General features: G+C 52.2%; 2 protein-coding genes across 11 annotated transcripts; one reads left to right on the forward strand and one right to left on the reverse strand.

Moving 5' to 3' along the window:
• Window positions 1-9,663: 9,663 nt before the first annotated feature.
• On the reverse strand, window positions 9,664-24,606 carry Idua (alpha-L-iduronidase). 9 transcript variants are annotated; one of them, XM_087583729.1, is made up of 14 exons: window positions 24,372-24,604; window positions 23,627-23,767; window positions 14,037-14,125; window positions 13,804-13,911; window positions 13,417-13,512; window positions 13,126-13,328; window positions 12,872-13,051; window positions 12,545-12,761; window positions 12,023-12,235; window positions 11,822-11,943; window positions 11,599-11,724; window positions 11,450-11,526; window positions 11,040-11,140; window positions 9,664-10,923 (listed from the first exon to the last, which is right to left on the reverse strand). In XM_087583729.1, the coding sequence occupies exons 1-14, from the start codon at window positions 24,524-24,526 to the stop codon at window positions 10,817-10,819; spliced, it is 1,935 nt and encodes a 644-aa protein (XP_087439855.1). In that variant the 5' UTR covers window positions 24,527-24,604; the 3' UTR covers window positions 9,664-10,816.
• Slc26a1 (solute carrier family 26 member 1) lies at window positions 15,086-23,917 on the forward strand. Of its 2 annotated transcripts, XM_087584264.1 has the most exons (4): window positions 15,086-15,171; window positions 18,504-18,648; window positions 19,804-20,418; window positions 21,160-23,917. In XM_087584264.1, exons 3-4 carry the CDS (start codon window positions 19,831-19,833, stop codon window positions 22,681-22,683), a joined length of 2,112 nt encoding a protein of 703 aa, XP_087440390.1. In that variant the 5' UTR covers window positions 15,086-15,171; window positions 18,504-18,648; window positions 19,804-19,830; the 3' UTR covers window positions 22,684-23,917.
• Window positions 24,607-25,333: the final 727 nt, after the last annotated feature.

Genomic DNA, 25,333 nt, shown 5'->3' on the forward strand with positions numbered 1-25,333 from the left:
CGAGGCGCGTAGACGCTGAGCGTATCAAAGGCAGACAAAGGGTTTACACTAATTACCAGCCGCCCCCGCCGCCCCCTCTCCAAACACCGTCTGGATTCCTGGCGCTTGTAACTCGGGCCCTGCCCGAGGGACACACAACACCGAGGGGCCCGCAGATAATCGCCTGCGCCATTAGCGGACAAATTTGCGCTGGGGGGCCCACGTGGGGCTCAAGCGGGGGCGGGGCGCGGGGCAGGGCCGCGGGCCCCACAGGATCAGCTACGGCGCGAGCCGGGCTCCCGCCCCGCACAGTGATCGCGGCCCTGCCCTTCGCGCCCCGCACTCCTACCCATTCCAGTCCTCCCTCCGGGGGTCGCGGACATACAGTCCGGCTCACCTCGATAGAGATCAGAGCGGGGGCGCGCAGCAGGCAACAGGATCAGACCTGGGCCCCTGAGCAGCGCGACGCGGTCATCGCTGCCCCGGGCGCCGCATCCTGCCCCCCGCGCCCCCGGGCCCGGCCTGGGCGGGGCGGCGCTACCTGGGCGCTGGAGGCTGGGGCCGGGCTGGGGCGCGGGGCGCGCTGTCCGCGCGGATAAACGGCGGGACTAGGCGCGGGCCGGGAAGAGGGGCGGCAGGGCAAGGGGCCCGGGGCGCCGCGCCGCGAGGCGTCCTTCCCTGCGGGGCTTTGTCAACTCTCCCGGAGCGAGCGCGGAGCAGCCCTGAGCTCCGCCCCGCACAACTTCCGGCCAATCTGAGAGCCCCAGTCCGCCCCGTTCCCCGCCCCTCCCCGAAACTTTGCTCCAATCCGCACACGTGCCCGCCAGGCTCGAAGCTTAACCCTCGCAGTGCTTCGGCCCTTCAGGCCCGCGGCTCCCCGGAGCGCGCCCAGTCGGCCCAGCCTCGCCGCGCCCCCGCCCCTGTACTCTGGAAACGCGCGGTCCCGCTAGCCTGAAGACCAGCTGATGGCCGCTGAGCCCACTCCGTATCTGCACCAGCCAGGGCTCTGGCCCCCAGAGCTGGCCGTTACTGCACAGTCTCCAATCCTGTCTTTAAACAGGAGCAAGGGAGATAGACGCCCAAATTACTACTGGGCTTTAAGTCCACAAACCTTACAGCTTTTGTGAGTAGAGGCCGCTGTGCTGCTCTAGTTTGAGGCGGAGGGTGGAGGGCGGGGGCCGGGGGTGGGGGGGGGGGGCGTCTCTAGTGCTGAGGTCCAATGAAGCCTTGACTTAAGCATCTAGTTGTACTTAGTGACCTTAGGGTAGGGTCCTATGGCCCACCTAGAGGCTTCTCTGCACCTCACCAGCTTTGTGATAATAATCATAGGACATAGGTAATAAGTCAACACACCCTTTTGTCTTTGCTACTTATTAGCAGGTGCCTTGCTGTGCTCCTGCACCCATCAAGCAGAAAGATTGGTGAATTTCCCAAGCCTCACCAGCTCCTTTCAGCAGCTCTCCGATCCATCCCCTGCATTCTTACCTGAGTGACCCCACCAGCTACCCCACAGCTTCCTGCCTACCCTCACTCACCAGAGCCAAAACTCATCAAAACATGGGTCTTCCCAGTTTTCTCAACATAAATTCCATAATTTTTGAGGCCCCAGTAGCCTCAGCAGGTCTCAGTAGCACTCCATTCCCAAGAGACCACTCCCGATCCAAACAGCTTTTCTTCTCTAACCCTTCAGAGAAAAATGAAACTTAGGAATACCCTAGTGTTCCGAGCCCCAAATTCTGTTTCTGGGCCAGTGTGGGCTCCTGATGGGCAAATGGAGGTGAACCTTGCCTCCTCTGCATGAAGGTCCAAGTACCCACCTCAACTGTAACGCTCTGTCTCAGAAGCAGCCCACAGAACTTTCTCTAGGCTACCAGAGGACTTGGGCTGGTACTGGGGGTCACAGAAAGCATTTAAAACAGATAGAGTGGTCCTGGCTAGTCTGAGTAGGTCCTGGCTCCACAGAAAGTTTTGTGAGAAGACGCCGTTGTAGCATGTGGAACTATATAACAGTGTGTTGCTGCTAAGGGCAGTTGTGTGTCCAGGTGCCTTGGTAGTGTGGGGAGGTTAAAAGCAGGTGAGCCCAATGGGCAGACAAAAATAGGCAGTGGGTTGAAGTTAGACGGGATGGTGCAGAGACCACAGGTAAGTGAAGCTTGTCCAAAGACATAGGTTGTCAGTACAGGTGAACCAAGGAAGGGGGAAGCACTACCCTTTGCCTCCGTCCTGCCTGGCCACTAGGCCCTAATCCCCTGGTCACCACCTCCAGCCTCCTTCAACTTATCTGCTCCTTGCTGGGGAGACCGCCCCCTTGCACCTGTTCCCTTTGGCTTGCCCTCTCAGGCTCTCCACCCCTTACCCAGGCCCGGCGAAAGAATACGCTGCCCCCTGGCGGAGGTGATAGGTCCGGCTGCTCTGGAGGGAATTTACCAGCCCCGCCCTGCCCCGCCACGTCCTGTCGGGGCTCACAGGGTATCCACTCAGGCTGTCCGGAAACCGCTGCGCAGCTTTGGAACCTGGCTCGTCTCGCCTCACTGCGCTTTGGAACCCGAAACCGGAGTGTATTGAGTGCAAGCCCTCCCCTTTAAAAGTGAAACCTAGGCGGTTGGCTATTCCGTGTAGACAATCCCACTCCAGAGCATCAAGCCCTGCAGTCCCTAACTCTCTGTGGTCCTCATTCTCTGAGCCCTGGTATACCAGTCTCTGTGATTGCCTGGAAGTGTGCCTTACTGTGAGGATACCTCAGGATCAGCTGCAGAGGCTGAAAAGTGCATATGCCAAAGAAAGATGTTCAGAGAACTGAGACGTAGTAGGAATTAGACTTGCACTCACACCTGAAACAACAGTGGCAAATATGTAGGAGCCACTGAACACACGAGACAGGCAACAAAGGACAAACAGCACCTCTTGGGAGATGACTGCCAACCCCCCACCCCCAGCCCCCAGCAGAGCCCAGGTGAGACACAGGTAGAGGGCAAGAGGACAAAATCCACTGAATTCCAGAGACTTTAGAGAACCCCACCCAGACACTGAGGGCCTCCAAAAAGGTCAGAGAAAACAAAGGTGGGAGATTCTAGGAAACACTGGGTTTACTCAAACTCTGCAGCCCAAGACAGACCCCAAAGTTCAAGTGAGAGTAGCTAAAATGTAAAAGGAAGCTTTCCTCAGTTAAAGTGGGGGAGAATCACTCAGACCAAGTAGTTTTGCCCCTTCCTGATGATGTGTGAAAATTTGACCCAGAGGATCTCCCAGCTTCCAAGTGACTCAGTCACGTCCCAGAAGCATGTGCAGAAATAGAAATATTCAGCATAATTCCAGATGTCCTGTATAAACACGAAAGGAAATGTGAAAGTTATAACTCAGATGGGGAAGCTGGGCAGTCACTCAAAATTGACCAGAAACAACAGGTAGCAGAGTGAGAATGTGGAAACATCACATGCTTTTTGTGGTTATTTCTGTTTTTCAGATGTTGCAGAAAGTCAGAAGCGGTCAGTCATCCCAGTACCCAGGAGGCTGAGGCTTAAGGGTCCTGAGTTACAGCAGGACAACCTGGACTGTAGAGGGAGACTGTGAGTATGGAAATGGGATGCTACAAAGAAAATGGAGATGTTGCATACAGTCGGGGGCGGGGGGCGCTCGGGGATCTTTCAACCACAAACCTAATTTCTATGTATGGAATTAAGTGCCTGAAATTAAGATGGACAAATGCCAAAGCAAGGGTTGCTGGACTTGAATGCAACAGAACTGTGCAAAGGAGGCACAGGAAGACGGCTGGGTGGAGTGACCATGCCCCACATATATGAAGTTTTAAAATATGCAGTCGCGATAGCACAAACTCTGCAAACAATGGAAATATCCAAGGAAGGCAGGGTGAGGCATCCCTGTGATGTCTTGCTGAGGGTTATGAGTTTGAGAGCAACAGTAGGCTACACAGTGAGACCCTGCATCACAAAAAGAAAGAAGTGAGAAATCAAATTGGAGGGAGGGAGAACGTTCCCTATTTGTAAAGGACCAACTGTGAGGACGCTTCTGTTTCCACTATGAGCGCTTGGCAAGATAGAAGATCACGATATGAAGACCCACGGCAGCAGGAAATACAACATGACTGACACGTGTGCTAGCTGAGCGTGTGATGTGGCACCACCATTTTGGAAGTGTTCCACAGGTTCTTGAAGAACTGAGCCTGTATCTGATATACGTCGTAGCCAACATACTCACAGGCCCACGACCGACAGAAATGAAGGCCCCCTAGGAGGTACATGCTCGGGTGTCCACAGCAGCCTCATTCCCAACTGAGGCCAGGCAGTGTTTGGAAGAAATCCTGTGAAAGCCCTGAGAGGCCACTGTGTGAAGCTGTGCCAGTGAAAACCCCAGAATGTTGGAGATGCTAAGTCATGAGGGTTCTGTCAAAAAGAGTTACAGGCAGGGTTTGAACCATCCCCAAAAGATGTATGTTGCAGGCAGCAAAGCTGGAGAAGCTGAGCCGTCCAAGCCCTGTAAAACCAAAGTCTTCGGCACTGGACACGGACCTACAGGATCTAGTTTTCCTTACTAGGCTTCAGCCTTACTTTGGTCCAGCATTTTCCCACTACACCCCCATTCTACCCCCTTTGGAATGGTAATGTATATTAAAGTCCTTGTAGTTGGCACGTCCGTACGTATGGGTACATAATGTAACATTACTTTTTGATTCTGAGATTGTTTCGAATTTCAGAAGGGACTCTGGGTTAACAGTGTTAAATATCAAAAACGTTGGGAAGTTGGGTTAAATGTGTTTTGCATCATGATATGGCCAGCCATGGGCTTATGGGGGCCAGGGAACGGAATGCGGTGGCGTGGATTAGAAATGCTCTCCATAAGTTCAGGTGTTTGAATACTTGGTCCCCAGTTGGTGGTGCCATTTGGGGAGGATCACAAAGAGGTGCAGCCTTCTATCGCAAATACTCCACTGGAGGCAGGTTTTGAGAGTTTATGCCCTCACTCTACTTCCGGCTCACCTTCTATAACTTGTGTTTGCTGTTTCCTGCTCCCGGGACCATGCCTACTTCTTACTGTCTGTCAGAGCCAATGGCCAGGGATCTTCCTGTTTGCTGTTCACCCGGCAGTGGTCCAGACATGGGCAGGCGTGTATAGTCTCAATGCCCACCCCCATGTACCACTTGATCTGGAGGAATTTCTGTCCAGCAATCTAGGAACAAGGGTTCTGTGGGGTCATAAAGGACCAATGCATGAGGCCTGGTGACACAAAATTGCTGGGGAATTGTCCATGACTTGGCCTTGGCCTTAGTGAGGAAGGGTCTCTAGTCACTGATCTCCTACACATTGTCTCTCTCCTGTATGAGACCAAGTAGATTCCCTGACTGGGGGCTGCAGAAAGGATCCTGATCTACAGCTGAACCCATCCCAGAGGATAGGCAGGCAGGTATCACCCAGCATGGTAATGTCTAGGCAAAGAGCTGAGGATGGGGGACATTTGAAGGACGCACTCAGAATAGATGCCAGTTTTGAGGAAGACATGCCCTGGACCCCCAAAGGATGGCCACGCCACAATCAGACTTCCCCACAGCCCCAAATCCTGGTGAGTCACCATCCACATGGGGAAAGGGAGGCATAAAAGATTTGTATGCTGAGAACTCCAAGGCAAGGTAGTGCCCTTCTGGCCTAGGTGTCCCAACTATACCCCAGTCATCGGGGCCAGAAGTGGTTTTATGGCATAGACCTTCTGTCAAGATTAGGTTTTGTCAACCTGACACAAGCTAGCGTCATCCATGAAGAGGAACCCTCAACTGAGGAATTGCCTCTATCAAAATCAAATGGGCCTGTAGGTAAGTCTGAGAATTTTCCTGATTAATGATTGATGTGGGAGGACCTAACTCACTGTGGATTCTGCCAGCTCTGGCCAGGTGGACCTGTGTATTGTAGGAGAGCAGGCTGAGCAAGCCACGGAGAGCAAATCAGTAAGCTGCTTCTCCTCAGTAGTCTCTACCTTGACTGACTAGGGTATCAAGGGTCTGAAGTCTGTGATGTGAGACTAAGTACCTACAGGATTCAAAGGTAGCAGTGGGGGACCTGGGCTGTACCCTGCCTGCACACACCGTAGCAAGGAGGCTGGTGATAACCCCTTTCTGATGTACACAGGGACAACCCTGAATGAACCAAACAACATCAGAGGCCTCTTGGAAGAGACCAAAGCACAGGCAGATGGGATGCTTCAGAGCTGGCTGAACAAGGGTATTGCCCAAGCACTTCCACAGAGGTCTGTGACACTGAGGTACCAGTGAGGTAAGAAGATATCATCAGCAAGGTGAGAGGGCCTGAGAAATTACCTACACCCATGCAGACTGTAGAGGCTGCAGAGCACTGATGGACACAAAAGCTAAAGAGGTGGGCTCACAGGACCCTTTACTGGCACAGACAATCATAATGTTGCTCCAGGGCCTTGTATTAACTCCTGACCTGAGCCACTTTACAGACAGCCTGCCCAGAAGAGGGAAGGTGGACTACAGTGGTTTGATAAGGAGTTTGAGTGGTCGAGTTGTCACCTGAAAACTAAGTGGCCTACCGGTCAGTGAGGTTTGGGGGCATCAGTCAAAGGCTCACACTTGCTTCTTCTGAAGAACATCCCTTAGACCTCTTTCCAGTTTGCGGACCAGAGTGGGAGATTGAGAGGTTTCCCCCCAGATCCTCATAACCCACCCTCTGGGTAATACATGTTGGTGATTCACTGCAGCATAACCAAGACCACACCCACTATATCTGAGGCCTGGCTGTCTGACACGCCAGTTCTCCACGTAAAGTGCTCTTTGTCTCACCAAGAGCAGTCTTCTTTTCCCATGGTGGATGTCAGCACACCTCGAGTTTGCCACGATGATATCACTCTTCCAAAATTAATGCAACCTGCTGGTCATGCTCACTGGCTTGGTGGGCAAGAAGTTACATGCCTCAGAGGGCTTAGTAAAACAAACTTCCAAGGGCTAGGAGACAAGCTCTGAAGAGCTCAGGATCCTCCAGCCTGTTGTGGGTGATCTCATGGCAGTGAGAAATGTCATTTTATTTAAAGTGAGAGGTAATTGGCAGGCATGGTGGTACACACCTGTAATCTTAATGCTCGGGTGGCTGGGACAGGTGAGTCAAGATTTCGAGGCCAGCCTAGGGTCCACAAAGGGGTGAAAAACACCCTACAGAAGGTCATATTTCATTCACTTCATGAGGCACAAGGCCAGAGGAACTCTGATTTTGGACATAGCCATGCACTATGTGTGAGCATTACCTTCAGGCTCATTTCCTGGACAATAGGTAATACTACTCTGGGAACAGCTTGGGATTACACCTAGCTTACAGCACAGACTTCTGTATGTTGGGCTTCCGTGTGCTGCTAGAAAGAAGGAAAATGTACAGAGTGAGTTAAAGACATGTGTGTCCCTGTGGTTAGGACAAAACGGCAACCAACAGATTGGGAAAAGATCTTTACCAATCCTACAACAGATAGAGGCCTTATATCCAAAATATACAAAGAACTCAAGAAGTTAGACCGCAGGGAAACAAATAACCCTATTAAAAAATGGGGTTCAGAGCTAAACAAAGAATTCACAGCTGAGGAATGCCGAATGGCTGAGAAACACCTAAAGAAATGTTCAACATCTTTAGTCATAAGGGAAATGCAAATCAAAACAACCCTGAGATTTCACCTCACACCAGTGAGAATGGCTAAGATCAAAAACTCAGGGGACAACAGATGCTGGCGAGGATGTGGAGGAAGAGGAACACTCCTCCATTGTTGGTGGGATTGCAAACTGGTACAACCATTCTGGAATCAGTCTGGAGAATCCTCAGAAAATTGGACATTGAACTGCCTGAGGAGCCAGCTATACCTCTCTTGGGCATATACCCAAAAGATACCCCAACATATAAAAAAGACACGTGCTCCACTATGTTCATTGCAGCCTTATTTATAATAGCCAGAAGCTGGAAAGAACCCAGATGCCCTTCAACAGAGGAATGGATACAGAAAATGTGGTACATCTACACAATGGAATATTACTCAGCTATCAAAAACAACGACTTTATGAAATTCGTAGGCAAGTGGTTGGAACTGGAAAACATCATCCTGAGTGAGCTAACCCAATCACAGAAAGACATACATGGTATGCACTCATTGATAAGTGGCTATTAGCCCAAATGCTTGAATTACCCTAGATGCCTAGAACAAATGAAACTCAAGACGGATGATCAAAATGTGAATGCTTCACTCCTTCTTTAAAAGGGGGAACAAGAATACCCTTGGCAGGGAAGAGAGAGGCAAAGATTAAAACAGAGACTGAAGGAACACCCATTCAGAGTCTGCCCCACATGTGGCCCATACATATATAGCCACCCAATTAGACAAGATGGATGAAGCAAAGAAGTGCAGATTGACAGGAGCCGGATGTAGATCGCTCCTAAGAGACACAGCCAGAATACAGCAAATACATAGGCGAATGCCAGCAGCAAACCACTGAACTGAGAATAGGACCCCCGTTGAAGGAATCAGAGAAAGAACTGGAAGAGCTTGAAGGGGCTCGAGACTCCATATGTACAACAATGCCAAGCAACCAGAGCTTCCAGGGACTAAGCCCCTACCCAAAGACTATACATGGACTGACCCTGGACTCTGACCTCATAGGTAGCAATGCATATCCTAGTAAGAGCACCAGTGGAAGGGGAAGCCCTGGGTCCTGCTAAGACTGAACCCCCAGTGAACTAGACTGGTGGGGGGAGGGCGGCAATGGGGGGAGGGTTGGGAGGGGAACACCCATAAGGAAGGGGAGGGGGGAGGGGGATGTTTGCCCGGATACCGGGAAAGGGAATAACACTCGAAATGTATATAAGAAATACTCAAGTTAATAAAAAAAAAAAAAAGATAAAGACAGGGGGCTGGAGAGTTGGCTCAGCGGTTAAGAGCACTGTCTGCTCTTCCAGAAGTCCTGAGTTCAATTCCCAACAACCACATGGTAGCTTATAACCATCTGAAATGGAATCTGATACCCTCTTCTGTGTGTCTGAAGACAGCTACAGTGTACTCATATAATAAAATAAATTTAAAAAAGAAAAAAAAACAAAAAACAAAACAAAACAAAACAAAAAAAAAGACATGTGTGTCCAAGGCCATCTGGTAGGGCACAACAGAGGCCTGTACTGAAAGAGAGAGGGTTCTCCCAGTGGCCAGAACCAAGGTAGGAATATCGGCCTATTTTGAATACTATACACACACACACACACACACACACACACACACACACACACACACACACACCACTTACTTGTTAAATTTAGTTTCCAGACAATGGTTCTGTTTTGGGAGATTCTAGAAACTTTAGGAGGTAGGGCCTAGTTAAACAAAGCAGGTCAGTGAAGAAGTGTTTAATTTAATTCTATCCTCACTGTGCTTCCTGTTCCCTTGGAGGTGAACAGCCTCCCCCTCTACTAGCTATCATCACCATGATATTCTGCCCAAATGCACGGGACTAAGCACCAAGGCACTCCGTGTTTACTGTAGCCGTGGATGGCCCAGGAGTCCTCAACTACCCCTCAAGCTCATAGTAGACAGTGATTCACAGGATGCTGGCTTAGAAGGGAGAACATAGAGTTACAGTTACAGGGTTATGTCGGCTTCCACCCAGATTTCAAAGGAAGACTTGGGAGGCCAGGTAATGTGTGGCATGGTTGGGATGGTTTTATTTCAATTTGTGACAAGCTACAGTCATTTGGGAAGAAGGAACCTCAGTTGAGAAAAATGCCCCAACAGGACTGACCTATGGGTGAGCCTGTTTTCTTAATTAGGTTGATGTGGGAGGGTCCAGACCATTGTGGGTGGGGCCTGCCCTTTGGTTGGTGATCCTGGAGTGTGTAAGAACATAGTCTGAGCGAGCCCTTGAGAGTGAGCAGCCATGGCCTCTACATGACTTCCTGCCTCCAAGCTCCTGCCTGACTTCCTTCGATGATAGACTATAATGTAGAAATAAGAGTACAATAAATGCTTTTCTACTCCAGCTGCTTAAGCTCATCGTGTTTTATCACATCAATAGAACGCCTAAGACACCAGCCTAGGAGAAAGGTCAGAGGGGCTGAAAATGACACACCACAGACACAGACTGTCCAGCACGTTAGAGCTCATATCACAATAACATGTGCCCCAGTGCTGAGAATGGATCTGCAGGATTTAATGTTTGTCTTGCCGTGTTTTGGTCTTGTTTCATTTAAATCCTCCCCTGTCATTTATTTGACCTGTTGGAAATGTTTACTCTATGCAATTGTATTTCAGAAAGACGTGTTTGCATTTATTTTTTAATTACAGAATTCAGACTGCGTGCATGGTGTGATGTATGTGTGTGCATGTGTGTGTTTGTGTGCGTGTGTGTGCGCACGTGTACACCAAGCTCTCTACTTGATTTTTCTAAAACAGGGTTTCTTACTGAACCCGGAACTTGCAGTTTCGGGTAGACTAGATGGCCAGTGAGCTCTGGCCTGTCCCTGTCCCTTCCACCAACACTAGGGCACTAGGCATATATTGCCATGCCCTACTTTACATGAGTGCTAGATCTCTGAACACAAGTCCTCGTGCCTGCACAGCAAGCACTTTACCCACTGAGCCATCTCCCCAGGAGGAAGGTGGGCAAAGGTCACTCCAAGTGGGCCAGTAAAGTGCTCATCCACAAAGGCTGACCCCAAGTCTGAGGTAGAGAAAGACACCTTAAAGGAAATAGGGGGACAACAAAAGAAGCTACTAGTCAGCTGCTTAGTTGATGGCAGTCTAGCTCATCCTGGCTGACTCCTTTCACCAGTCTCTGGGAGTCAGTGGTTTTCAGGAGGCAGGGGTATCCAGGTAAGTCACAGGGTCGGAGAAGGGGCCCGGCCGGGCCCAGTAGTCCACTGCTCGCACTCGGTAGAAGCCAGAGACCACAGCTGTGTCTGCAGACACAAACAAAAGCACATGGTTTCTGAAGTTCTCAAAACCCCGGACCCAACCCACATCATACTGTACTGAGGTCCAGCAGTACAACTGCCAAAGCCAGGGTTAGACGTACCGGGGCTGAACACAAATAGGTTAAAAGTAGACGGCCTCCTGTTGATTGGGGCATATACTTCACCCTTCTGGGAAAACTGGATCTCATATGTCCACAGGCACCTGAGGAGGGATAAGTTGGTACTGAAGCCAGGGCTAAGTAAACTCTGAAGGCCTGGATGGGTTAGGGTAGATCCACAACCCTATACTCTTCAGGTCCCTTGCTAGCACATCTAGGGTCCCTGGGTACTCTCAAAATTGTGACAGGGTGCGGTGAGGGGACTGGAGATCATCACTGTAGGTGATCTCCAACTCAGACATAAGTGGGTCCATGCAGGTGTACGTGGTGTGTATAGAACATACGGCAGCAGAGGGAGATGAATGATTACAAAGGTGAAGACATAGGAAAGGATAACCACCCCACTCACTCACTTGGAGCCCACATGCTCATCCGACCAGACCAGAACCAGCTGCCCACGTGTCAGGGGCAGTGCACGGAGCCGGCTGACCTGTGAGGAGGGAGTAGCTGTGAAGGACTGAGTTAGCCAGCCTCACAGGTAGGGTGGGAGGCTGCCACTTGCCTGCCCTGGTGGCTCCAAGGGGCGTGCGCATACATGAACCAGCATGAGAGATGGCACTGGAAGTTTACGGTACAGGGTCAGGCGGCCCCTAGCAGGAAATGGGCGCGGTGCCTCAGCCACTGGGTCCTGGGGACAAGGAAAGACATGTGGTTAGTGGTTGGCAAACCTCAGTACCTAAGAACCCCCCCTCCCTCCTTCGTTCCCTCACTGCTTGCTCACAAACCTCCACCATGCGCATTTGTCGGAACTGCTCTGCAGAGGGGAAGACTGGCTGGCCCATGTGCTGCCATGCACTGTAGGGGCTGCTGAGTTGATTGTCTAAGTAGAGTACTACGTAGACAAGCTCTGTGGAGTCAGACACCATGGTTTGCCTCCCTGGGCCCACTACAGCTGGATTTTCACCTTCTTTCAGAACCCCACTCACCCAAGCCAGGAGGTACTCCACGCAGATGAAGAATAACAGGGATACTGTCGTTAGGGTGTATGTGGGTGTCATCACTAGTGTAGATCAGGACAGTGGTTCTCCAGGCCTCTGAGGGACCTTCAGGGTGATGGGTGCTGGCCAGGACACCCACTGTATGGTTGCTGTCCAACACAGCCCCAGCCTTCAAGACCTCTGCCCAGAGTTGCTCTCCATCTACAAGTCAGGCAGAGGACTGGGGCTGTTGGCTTCCTCATACCTAGCACCTCGCTTCCTACCCTAATGCCTGGCTCCCACTATATACTGGGGGTGGGGGGGGTTGTCTGTCATACTGTTTAGCCCACAGAATGGGAGGATGGAAAGGCAGAGATTTGGAAAAAAGAACCTAAGAAACTCACCCAGCAGCTGGAGGAAGTAAGCTTGCCCCTGCCCAGCAAGTTCATGGTCCCTCAATCCAGGACCTGCCAGGCTGGCATGGTGTTTTCACTCTGACTTGGCACACGCAGAAGCAGGGTCATTACTCACCCAACAGGGCCATCAGCCCCATGACTGTGAGTACTGGCTTCCGCAGCAACTGCACGTGGGGTGGGTGAGTATTGTTGACCTGGAAGCGAGCAGTAAGTGTACGCTGGGAGAAAGGGTACGGGTGGTAGCTCAGGAAGGCATTGTCATTGCTGAGGAGTACGTAGCGCATGGAGGAGCTGCTGTTGGCAAACAGCAGGTTCTGGTGCTGTGCGATGACCTGTGAACGTGAGGGAAGTTGGGACCTGTACCACTGGCCACCGGTACTGTCCCTGCCCCCGCCAAGGAAGGTTTCCTGAGGTTGGAGGAGGCTTGATGGCAAGGACCCACCTTCACCACTAGGGCGGCATAAGTCACATCGGCTCTCCAAGGTTGCGGCAGGGACCAGCCTACCAGAGGGTCTGCCTCGTCATTATAAATAGGGGTGTCCTTGAACTTGGGGAAGAGCTGCTGGATCTGCTCCACGACTGCCACCTCCTGCTCCAGGATGGCGATGGAGCTGCCTGCACCCTGCAGCCAGCACATACCTCACTCAGTACAGGCTCAGCTCCAAAGAGATGGGGAGGGGTGAGGGCACCACACACCTTCTTGTGCAGGGAGATGTAATCTAGGCGGACGCCCACCTCGCCAGTGAAGAAGTTGGTTCCGTTGGCACAGTGTCCCAGGAGGCTCCAGCACATTGGTGACCTTGGCAGGGGGTGGAAGGAATCCCCAGGACCACCCAGCCTCAAAGTAGGGCTGGCAATGCACAGCCCCTCAGAGCAAGCGTCATAGTAATTCAGGAAGCCTAGGGCAGGAGGGTCTTGAGGGTCTGGGATTGTTCTGCTTCCCTCTCAGACAGCCCACCCAACAGGGCCTGGGAAAATGCTGCCTACCTTGTGTGGTCATGGACACGTTGTCAAAGTCATGGTGGTCTGGTTCGTTCCAAGTTTCAAAGTTCCACTTGGAAACATTTGTCAGCCCATACCTACCTGCAGAATGTCTGCTGTTATGCACTGGGCTCTACCCTCAAGTTTGGGGATGGAACTTACTGGTATCTCCTAGGGATTGGGGCCCATGAGTGGGGTTCCACTTGAATGGGACTATCTGGCTCTGGGCAAGTACCCCACCCCATCAGTGAATCTCTCAACCATCAGGCATCTCTGGCTAGGGTATAGTGATGTCTGTGGCAAAGAAGGCCATGAGGTGGTCTGGGTGATCAAAGAGGAGAACCTCCCCAGGACAACCCACTACAGCCCCCAGGGTTTCCCCTTTCTATGCACCAATGTATCTCCTGGCCAAGAGAGAAACCAGGTCTTTCCATTCAAACACCTGCTGCTTGTCCTCAAAGTCCGTGAAGTACCCAGAAGGACTGCCCATTAGCTCAAATCCTGAAACACACAGAGGTAGTTGTCTTACTGCCCATCATGCCCAACACCTCAGTCAGTGCTGAGACACCACCACCTGCCAGGACATGGAATGGCAGGTGGTGGGAGAAAGCAGGGCTATAGCTCACCCGGGAGAAGCTGGTTTTCCATGAGGAGGTCCAGGAATGCATCCAAGTGGGTGAAGTTGTAGATCAATCCCTGGCCTGATGACTTCCTGCTGGGGGAGGGAAGGTCAGTACCAGAAAGCAGCAGTATTTCTCCACACTCTAGTACTAGGGCCACACTCAAGCATGTGGGGGCCCCAAGTTCTCAGGGAGATCCAGGCTTCCAGATGGGCTTTCCCTTTGGAAAAGGCTGGCACTGTGAAAGTCTGTCACATTTGAGTATGTATGTGTGTGTGTACATAGAACCCTACACTAAACCTTAAAGACCCTGAAAACTTGGGAAGACTGTGGAAGCTTCTGTCATTCATCATGGAATGTGAATGTGTGTGTGTGTGAAACCTTCAAGAGATTCAAGTAGGACTCAGGTCGGTTACCACACTGAGGTGGAAAGACATAGATGGGTGACGAGCCATCTTAAAGACATCTGACATGGGGACAGATAAAGGCAGAGGCCAGGCAGAACTTGGTAGGCACTCTCCTCATTCTCAATGCTCTCATAGAGCAAAACTCCAGATTTGACCCAATAATCCCCTTCCTTCTCTCCATACTGAGAAACAACATGGGTGGACAAGAAAAGAAGATGGAGGGCTTCCTCAGTTCCATACTGGGCCATTTCCCATGTTTCTGAGAGGGGAAAACGGAGTCATCTTTTTTTTTTTTTCCTGCCTGGACCTTTATTAAAACATCACAAGTTTGGCGAAGGGGAAATGTCAGGGTGAGAGGAGAAGGTGCTGGGAGAGAGGAAACCACTCCAACGAGGTAACACCAAAGATCTGCCAAGTGGTGGCATGAGCCAGTGATCAGAATATCTGGGAAGCAAGCACGACCCTTAGACGGGAGCGGACTGATGGCCATCTAGCCGTAAGGAGGCAGCTAGCTGGCCGGAGGCAAAATAAAGTTACAGAGCTGGGGGATGGGGTAACATGGGGGTTGTAACCACGTGAGGACAGGACGCTGGCTCAGAGCAAAATAGGAGGCATTAAAAGCAAACCCACAACATTCTGAAAAGGTCCTGGAAGGGGCTAATCGAGGTGAAAGCAAGAGACCTCAAGGGGCATGAAGGACGAGATTCAAGACACTGTCAACTGCCAGCTCTGAGGTGAGTTGCAATGTCCAGGGCAATTGCACGGATTTCAGGACTCTGATAGCTTGGAGCTCTGTCTCTGGGAAAGGGGTGATAGCCTCCCTGAGGGCTAAATCTGCAGCTTGAAGGCACCGGCCAACAGGTAGAGGGTCAGTCCTGCCAGGGTCTGAGAGCTTGCTAAAGACAAGTTATCCAGGCAGACACTTGGAGGGGGATGGTGGGTCAGAGTCTCCACTGCCGGTGGTAGAACCACCTCTACGAGAAGCAGCAGCTTCTAGGCACTTCAACCCCTCACTGTACATGGTCACCTCAGCTACTGCCCCCAAGTCCAGCCTGCCATCTGTGCTTTTGGATTGGAGCCTCTGCTAGGAACTACATACAAACAGACCTGCTCAGCTCTTTCCCTTCCCACCCAATGGTCAAAACCGGTTTGAAAAAAAGAAATCTGGATAAAGATTAAATCCTTGTTCCAAAGTCCCAAGTCGTTGGGGGCAGAAACTGTCATCAGCTCCCTGTCTTCACAAACCAGGCAGAGTACACACTTCAAGGGAGCAGGCCTCAGCAACAGGGCTATGGTCTGGGCCTGACTTTCAAATCACAGATGTCCCAAGACCGTGATCCAGAATGGACCTGGGTGTCTGCTTGACAACCCCCAGTCCCCATCCCTCAGACTCCCACCCCCACCCCCACCCCAGTCAGCCTCCTGATACCTCCCAGGGCTTTCCATACCCAGGAAATCTAGGGAGTGACACTTTGTCCCTCTCTGATGCACTAAAGGAGGTTGGTGGTGTTAGAGTCCTAAAGTGAGGAGGGGGAGAGGGTCGTTGAGGCGAGGTGTAGGGAAGTGTGCCATCCCCTGCAGAGTGGCCTGAGCCATAGCCCAGCAATTCTCCGCACAGCCAGACTAGGCGCAGCCCCAGCAAGGAAACACAAGGGCCCTTTCACGGCAGCCCTCAGCAATTCCCAGGCCTCTTGCTAGAGGCGGGGCGCGTGCGCTTAGAGGGTGAGGCAACAGCGACTGGTGAGTGCCTGGGTGAGCGCATGGAGGTTGGGGGGGTGGGGGGGAGCCAGAGCTGGCGGAGAGGTGGAACGTTCCCGCAGAGGGCAGCAGTACCCGTGCATGCGTGCATGCTTGGGAGGGCCAGGGCGGAGAACACGGTCTACAATCGCCAGACTATGCGGGATGCCAAGCGGGATGGGGGTAGTGCGTGTACTGTAGAAACATTCGGTATCTCTCAGGAGAACCTGCTGAAGCCCCAGGAAGGCACAGGAATTCTGGTCTGGTCCTAAAGCCTGTCCGCTGTTGGACTGAATATGATGTTTTCTTCCCAAATAAATAATTCAGTATTTAAATGGTGGGCTGAGATAAAAGAAGAAAATCACTGAGCTGCATAGGACCAAACAGACTTATCGGCCTCATACCCCTGCCCTTTGTGTGTCCAGCAGCAAGCCAAGGTGCCCGCAGCTCGGTGAGCACATTGGGGTGGGACAGTGAGCCTGGTCATACCCATTGCAGCACCACCCTGAGTGCACAGAGCTGTAGAGGCAGAGAAAGAGTAGTGGAGGGGACTTGGCAAATCCCGGAAGACATGACTTCATCTGCATTTCAATTTGCTGTGGACAATGACCAGGAGAGGTCTGAGGAAAGGCCCAATTCCTCCCACCCAGAGTGGTGGAGAGGGGAGGGGCCGGAGGGGCCCTCCCTACACTCTTTTCTCTGCTTTGAAAGGGAGGTGAATACTCCCACGCTCTCCTACAGCCCAGCACCTCTGCATTTACAGGGCATCATCCCACAACTTCAGCTCTGCCATTCTCAAAGACATAGCAACAGTACATTCACCAGAGGCAGGGGCCCCTACACTGGTAACTGGGTAGGTTATCATTTTATGACACCCCCAGTAGTTATCCCCAGACCACTAGAGGAACCTTTTATCTGACACAAGAGATGTTATGACTAACCCCACCACACCCACTGGGTAACTGCTTCTAGAAGCCACCATTCCCAACTGCTGTGCTGAGCTAGCTGTGAGTGAAGGAGGAGGTCCAGCCCTACAAAGGTAGGACAGAACAAGTTAAGACCCTGGCCCAAAATAGGTTCTTCTAGGAACAGGAGAGATAGGACAGCACCCAGGTGGACCACCTGAGAGCAAAGATGGAGGAATTCCTAAAGCACAAAGGATCCATCCTAGTCTCAGTTAGGCTTCCCACTCTGGCCACCCCACCCACATTCCATTCCCATCTCACCCACAAACGGGGCTGTGGACAGGCCCTTGGCTGCCAGGAACTGGACAAGGCCTGTCAATGTCCCAAAGAAGTGTCCAACCTGTGAACTGGAAGGGACTCTGAATTCTTATTATCCCCTGACTGGAGGAATGACGTCTCAGGGTCCCAGATGGTTCTGCCAGACAACTGTTGATCCCAAGCCCTTTCACAAGACCCTTGGTGATAAGAGGAATAAAACATATAGCTCCATTTTGCCCAGTCTCCAGGCAAACCCTGCACTAGGTCCTAGTGGAGACAGCAGACCAGACTAGCTGGCCCTCTAACCACAATGAGAAGACAGCAAGACTATCACACAAAACTACTTACTCTCAAATACAATAAGAAACTCATTGCTCACCACAAGATGTGGATCTGGGGGTTCTGACCAGCCTTATAGAATCTGGGAGCAAACCTCAAGTCTGAGAGCACTGATTACTTATGGTAATGTTAAAGGGCCATTTATCTCTAGGCTATCCTTATAAGGCAAGTCTCATGTCCTGCAGAGGTAAGTGGGGGTCAAGTACCTCACCAGGATTACAGGGAGTCAGTACCAGGGAGGGGAGGAGAGGAAGGGGGTGGCCAATCTAGAATCCCTGCCTCCAAGAGAAGAGCCCACCTATTTTGGTGCTGACAGGCCATGCATACAACAGTAGCCTTGTGCATGCACTGCACTCTGGAACACAGAACAGAGGCTGAGCTTCAACCTGCTCCAGCCAGAACAGTCTCTATGAAGGCGAAAAGATAACCAGCATCTGGGTAGGCGGAGTCAGCTTATTGGACCCCAGAATCTCACAGCTAAAGCGATTTCACTCAGCTCCTCTGGGGCCTCGCACTCAAATATCCTGCCTAAGCCACTCCTTTCTCCACCTCCTCTTCCTCATAACGAGACAGAAGCTGCTGCACCTGGAGCACCCACCCCTCTGTAGAGGGGAGTTGATCAGAGGCCCACATAACCGTAATTACTTGTGAGCCTCTGATTATAGTACAACTTGCTGGATTAGCTCACCGGATTAGCCGCTCAGGTAACACTCATTTGACTGGGGAAACCCATGACTCAGCTATCTTTTGGGTAAATAATTTAACAGTGAGCCCAGCGGAGTATTCTCCACGGGTCAGCCTCAGAAGTGCCTCTGTCTGTTAAGAGAAGCCAGGGTGATTGGAGGATCAGCCCGCCAGCAAGCTGCTGCCCCCAGATATTGCAAAGCCTACAGAGCCGGCCTGGTGTCCCAGGTAAGGACTGTCCCTTGTACTCATACTACAGGACCCAGAAAAGGTGGCTTAATGGGTAGAAATCGGGACCTAGACTACCATTTCCCTGGGGATTTGCTCAGATAATAAGGCAGGCGATACTTACAGTCTTTCCTCCATACAACTGAGCCCCTAGACACTTGGGGTGAGCCTCGGGTGTTCAATGACCCTTATGTGTCATTGCTCTCATAATGTTCCTCAAGAGCTAGGATGCCTGTTGAACAACCACCGCACTGGGGAAGCTGCTATCCCAGTACCCAGGCCAGGCACAATTGGCTCCAACAGTCACCACCATGCCCTGGGTTGGAAGAGAACAGAGCATGTTTGACTAATATTACAAACAGGTACTTTGGAACCTGTAAACAGGATCAAGGCCTCCACGTGGTCAGCACAGCCTGAGAATTCTTCAGTACCAAGGCAAGGTCAGAAGGGGCTAGGACAGCCAGACCAAAGGTGGACATCTGTAAAGTAGTGTGCTTGTTTAGTGTTCCTAAGCCTCTGAGAAGAGACTCAGCACTTGAGTAATGGGCACATGGGTTCCAGAGCACATTAGTGCCTTGTGAGGCACACTCTAAACTCATGAAGAAGGCTATCATAGACAAGGAGCCCCAGCACGCACAATAAATATACAAGGTCTTCTGCCAACCTCCAGGCCCACAGTGTTCACAGGAGAACAGGTGATAGCTTGGGAGAACTCATGTAGAAGTGGGGCGATTGGCAGAGCCCCTCTCCAGACCGTGTGGATGGGAAGTGGCTGGGGTTCAAGGTCAAAATGCATCTGCCTCTATTGTCATTGTGGCTTGGGTATATGTGGGCTGGTGGAGGCCTAGTCTAGCCCTTGTCTTGGGTAGGTGATCTTCAGAATGCTTTAGACAGCAGACTTCACATAGAGACCACAGAGCTGCTGGGGCAGAAGCTAGACAAAATGGCTCCCTGAAACATGCTGCTGTCATAAGCACCTCTCACTATAAAACTAGCGTCTTGGAGCTCAAGGCCTTCTATTCATCCACACAGAAGTGCAACCTCTTGTGAGAAAGACCATCTCTGATGTCTGACGTCTGTGTTCGGGTGGACAAAAAGCTGGCCCCTGGGCTCTGAGAGCCTAGACCCCCTAATCATGCACACTCCTCCTTGCAGATTAGCCAAAGAGCCTGGTGTGACAGGATGGATGCTTCTCCTGAGCCCCCGCAGAAGGGCGGGACACTGGTACTGGTCCGACGGCAGCCCCCTGTGTCCCAGGGCTTGCTGGAAACACTGAAGGCCAGGCTGAAGAAGAGCTGCACCTGCAGTATGCCATGCGCTCAGGCTCTGGTGCAAGGTCTGTTTCCTGTCATACGCTGGCTGCCCCAGTACCGCCTTAAGGAATACCTGGCAGGTGATGTCATGTCGGGATTGGTCATTGGCATTATCCTGGTGCCACAGGCCATAGCCTACTCACTGCTGGCTGGGTTGCAGCCCATCTACAGTCTCTACACTTCCTTCTTCGCCAACCTTATCTACTTCCTCATGGGTACCTCCCGCCACGTTAATGTGGGCATCTTCAGCCTGCTGTGTCTCATGGTGGGTCAGGTGGTGGACCGAGAACTCCAGTTGGCTGGCTTTGACCCCTCCCAGGATTCTCTAGGGCCCGGGAACAATGACAGCACCCTCAACAACACAGCCACACTGACAGTTGGGCTACAGGACTGTGGGCGGGACTGCCATGCCATTCGTATCGCCACTGCCCTCACTCTGATGGCCGGGCTTTATCAGGTAAGGAGTTAGCTGCACCGCAAGCAGGCCGGCTGGCTCAGGTTCTTAGAGCATCTGAAGGTGCTCGCATTTACTACCAGGAAAGCCTGGAAGCATGTAGAGGAAGTATCCTTTAGGCTCAGCCAAGGCAGAGGTGGAATCAGGCTTAGGTATCAGAGGGGCTGAAGGCAGAGTGGAGGGATATGTGGGGCTGGCCTGGCCAGCTGTGGTCTGAGTAGGGCACTGGGCCAAATGTGGCCATGGCTCAGGTGCATAGCTAGACTGTAACCCCAATGTCCACTTACATTCCCTAGGACCTGGGAGTAGAGACACATTCATTCCCCTGGTCTCCCCATACCTTACTCTTTCTTTTCTGTTGCCCCTGTCTTCTCTGTTCCTTCTATCCCTCTATTTCATGGCTGCCCAGGAGGGAACTGGGTGGAAGAGGCTACACATAAGACACAGGGGAAGGGGCTGCCTCCTGATGCCTCTCGCCCCGATTCTAAAACAAAACCAGTGTTTGCATATGTGGGAGTGTGAGAAGCGAGTATCCACATTTAACAGCCGTAAATCAGAACACAGCTCGTCCCTTCGTCCTTCTGACCCAATATGTATGCGGGGAAACAGCAGACGTCCATTCAGGAGAATAAGCAAGTGTGGATACCGGGCTCTGTGCTGTGACCCCACCACCACCACCCCTTAGTCTGTATTGATGGTGACTCCTGTCTCATGGCTATCAAACTGACTGTATTTCATCTGCAGGTCCTCATGGGGATCCTCCGGCTGGGCTTCGTGTCTACCTATCTCTCGCAACCCCTGCTCGATGGCTTTGCTATGGGAGCTTCTGTGACCATCTTGACTTCTCAGGCTAAACACCTGCTGGGCGTGCGGATCCCTCGGCACCAGGGCCTAGGCATGGTGATCCACACTTGGCTGAGCTTGCTGCAGAACGTGGGACAGGCTAATCTGTGTGATGTGGTCACCAGTGCCGTGTGCCTGGCAGTGCTGCTGACAGCTAAGGAACTCTCGGATCGCTATCGACACTATCTGAAAGTGCCAGTGCCCACAGAGCTATTAGTTATTGTGGTGGCCACGATTGCGTCCCATTTTGGACAGCTCCATACACGGTTTGGCTCGAGTGTGGCCGGCAACATTCCCACTGGTTTTGTGGCCCCACAGATACCAGACCCTAAGATAATGTGGAGTGTGGCCCTGGATGCCATGTCCCTGGCCCTCGTGGGCTCAGCCTTCTCCATCTCCTTGGCAGAAATGTTTGCACGTAGTCATGGCTACTCTGTCAGTGCCAACCAAGAGCTGCTAGCTGTGGGCTGTTGCAACGTGCTGCCTGCCTTCTTCCACTGTTTTGCCACTAGTGCTGCTCTGTCCAAAACTCTGGTGAAGATAGCCACTGGCTGCCAGACCCAGTTGTCCAGTGTGGTCAGTGCTGCTGTGGTGTTGCTGGTGCTGCTGGTGCTGGCGCCATTGTTTCACGATCTGCAGCGGTGTGTGTTAGCTTGCATCATTGTCGTCAGCCTGAGGGGGGCGCTGCGCAAGGTGAAGGATCTCCCACAACTTTGGCGGCTAAGCCCTGCGGACGCACTGGTCTGGGTGGCTACTGCAGCGACCTGTGTTCTAGTCAGCATCGAGGCTGGGCTGTTAGCTGGGGTGTTCTTCTCACTGCTCAGCCTGGCAGGCCGCACGCAGCGTCCACGGGCTGCCCTTCTGGCTCGAATTGGAGACTCGACCTTCTATGAGGATGCTGCTGAGTTTGAGGGCCTCCTGCCCCCGCCCGAGGTGCGAGTGTTCCGTTTCACAGGTCCGCTCTACTATGCCAACAAGGATTTCTTCCTTCGGTCACTCTACAGTCTGACAGGGCTGGATGCTGGGTACTCAGCCACCAGGAAGGATCGGGGCACAGAGGTGGGTGTCAGTAACAGAAGTCTTGTTGACCGCAAGGATCTGGGTTCAGTGAGCAGTGGGGATGGGCTGGTTGTACCCCTGGCATTTGGTTTCCACACAGTGGTCATTGACTGTGCACCACTGCTGTTCCTGGATGTGGCTGGCATGGCCACATTGAAGGACCTGCGCAAAAACTACAGGGCCCTGGACATCACCCTGCTTCTGGCTTGCTGCAGTCCCTCAGTGAGAGACACACTGAGAAAAGGGGGCTTCCTTGGGGAAGACCAGGGAACTGCAGAGGAGCTGCTGTTCCCCAGTGTACACAGCGCTGTGGAGACAGCATGTGCCCGCCGTGAGGAGCTGATGGCTGCTGACTCTGCCCTCTAGCAGGGCCCGCTTCCTCAAGAGCCAAGACCTGTGTCCACGAGCCAGTCCTGAGCTCTTTTGTAGGAGTGACATGAATGATAAAGTCATTATAGATAAATCCTTGGACCGCCTTTGCCCTGGAGAAGCCAGGGAACTCCAAGTAGGAAAGGAAAGTGCAGTACCCTTAACACATTGGAGGATTCCAAACATTCAGTGATTGAGGCGCTCTACCTCTGAGCCCACTGCTGCCCCCTGGTGCCTATTCAACCCTAGTAGTTGCACCCACACACATGATTCCCTCAGCCAACACAGTGCCCAGTTTGATAGTCTGTTTATGTTGTCATCTGAAACAGAGTCCTGCAAATTATATGACCTCCATGATGCCAAAAGGACACTTTCCCATTCCCTGAACCATCGGGTACCAGATGTGAGCTGGATATGTGGCCACACCTCAAGGGTCTGAATTTCCGAAAGGCCTCCTTAGGCCTGGTGCTCATCTTGATTGGACCCTTGCAAAGGCAGCCACCTGCTCCAGAGTCACAGTCCAGTGTCACTGTCTAACCGATGTGACTGACATAACCTCAACCTGACTTTCGGGCACAATGTCCCAATACAGCTTATACTGGTAACCACAACGTGGCGTATGTATGGTACAAAGCCAGGCACAGTAGACACTTACCCCATTCTGCTGTACTTCTAAGAAAACCTCAGGAGGAAACCACCTGTGCTCCATCCAGGGCCTGCCTTTGGCACAGCCAAGCAGACATTCCCCTCCTCCTCTGCCCAACAGGATGCTCTAACTGGAAGCACACCCCAGCCCTGTGCACTACCATGATTCTCCCCCACCCACAGCCCAGCATTGTGTTCCACAGCTGGCCCCAAAAACGTCAGCTCCACCATCTCGGCTCTCTTAAAACAAGCTCTGACCAGCAATTCCCAGGGTACCCATTTCAGCGTCACCCACCTGGCTGTGATGAGGTCCAGCAGCCAGTGTATCCGGACCTGCTCAATGCCACTGTGAGGCACAGCACCTATGTAGGCAAGGTTCAGTTGCTGGTCCCAACTAAGGTCGTACTGGTCAGCCTGGTCGTGAGGCAGTGGGGGGCTAGGGATAGGACAAAGAAGTGAAGTGTTTGTCCTAAGCAGGGGCCTGCATCATACCAGACTTTACACATGTTATCACCTGACTACCTAGACCCTTGAGGATGAACTGTGTATCTCCAGAATGTATGATAAAGTAGCCCACTAACCAGAATGATCTATAGTCTTCTTTGGGACGGGGACGGGGGCGGGGGCGGGGGCGGGGGCGGGGGCGGGGGGCGTCCCTCACAGGACAATATTCTAAATAGGGCATCTGCCTGCCCTACTTTAAGGATCTGAGAATTTCTAGAGAGACTTGGGGCACACTCAGAAACTTTGGGAGCCTCCTGGGCTCTGCGAAAGCACTAATCATGAACCCATAGCCTGAGTACTGAGCTCTTGATCCCCGGGGGCACTTAGGGAGGTTCTGGTACTCAGGGGCCCACTAAGGTAGAAACCCTCGCCACACTCCAGAAACTGACTAGCCTGAGAAGGTGGGGCCCTTAAGGGTCTTCACTTATGAGTATCCAGAAACTATGGGCAGAGAGCCCAAAGTTGTGATGAGAGGAACCCAGAGGACAGAGCAAGGGGCGCTCCTGGACTTGACAAGAGTGTGTGGTGGGCCTCACCAGAAGCCGGTGCTCCTCCAGAAGGGCAGCAGAGGCCTCAGCGGGCGGGCTGCGTCCACGCGCACCAGGTACGGTGTCTCAGCCAGCGCCAGGGGCGAGGCCAAGAACGCTGCAAAAAATATCAGCATAGCAGAGGCGGGGCGCGGGGGGCGCATGGCTGGGATATCCAGGCGCCCCCAAAACAGCAAGCTTTTAGGCAGCGGTCGCAGTGTTCCGCCTCCGGGTAACGCCCCACGTGACCATTCGCCAGGCCTGGACAAAACGGAACCCAGTCACGCGCCGCCTCTTCCTGGCGAGTTCCGCTGAGTCCCAGGCACTACAAATGTGGAACTAACATTAACAGTGTTTGGGTGTCTCGGCGCAGCCATTATTCCTGGCGAGTGTCTCAGTCTCTCTGTACGTGCTCTGAAAAACAAATCAGGCACTACTGAGTGTCATGAGGGGTGGAAGTGGAGAACTGAATCAGAAGATGGCGCTGTGGGACTGCTCCGAGGATTGGATTTGGGGTGAAAGTCAAAGGTGCTTTGACCGACTATTCCAAAATGGGGCTGCTCTCATTCTGGGACGAAGGACATGCTCTAGAATCTAAGTGCCCTCTTGTAGTGGACAACCAAAGGTTAGTCCTGAATATCTGTGAAAGGAAAGGTCAGTAGTGCAAATCTTTAAGATTTGAATTGTGCACACACAATAAGTAGGATATAGCAACAATGGAACAGAATTAACGGACCCTCTTGGTAGCACATACATGGCTTTAACCTCTGGCATGAAAAGCCCCTTTCTCATGCAAGTCTCCCCTGACACCAAGGAAGTAGTGTTGATAGTTCCTTAAGTTGGTGATTTTAAATCTTAGGTCCACAGGATAGCTGGTAAAAGGAAGGTTTCTAGGTAGAGAAATGAAAGCTATGCCACAACCCCATGCAAGGATCAGAAAGTCAAGAACCCATGTGGACGTTTCTGCAGTG

The sequence above is a fragment of the Rattus norvegicus genome, chromosome 14 (genome assembly GCF_021556685.1).
Source record: "Rattus norvegicus strain SHRSP/BbbUtx chromosome 14, alternate assembly SHRSP_T2T, whole genome shotgun sequence".
NCBI lineage: Eukaryota > Metazoa > Chordata > Mammalia > Rodentia > Muridae > Rattus > Rattus norvegicus.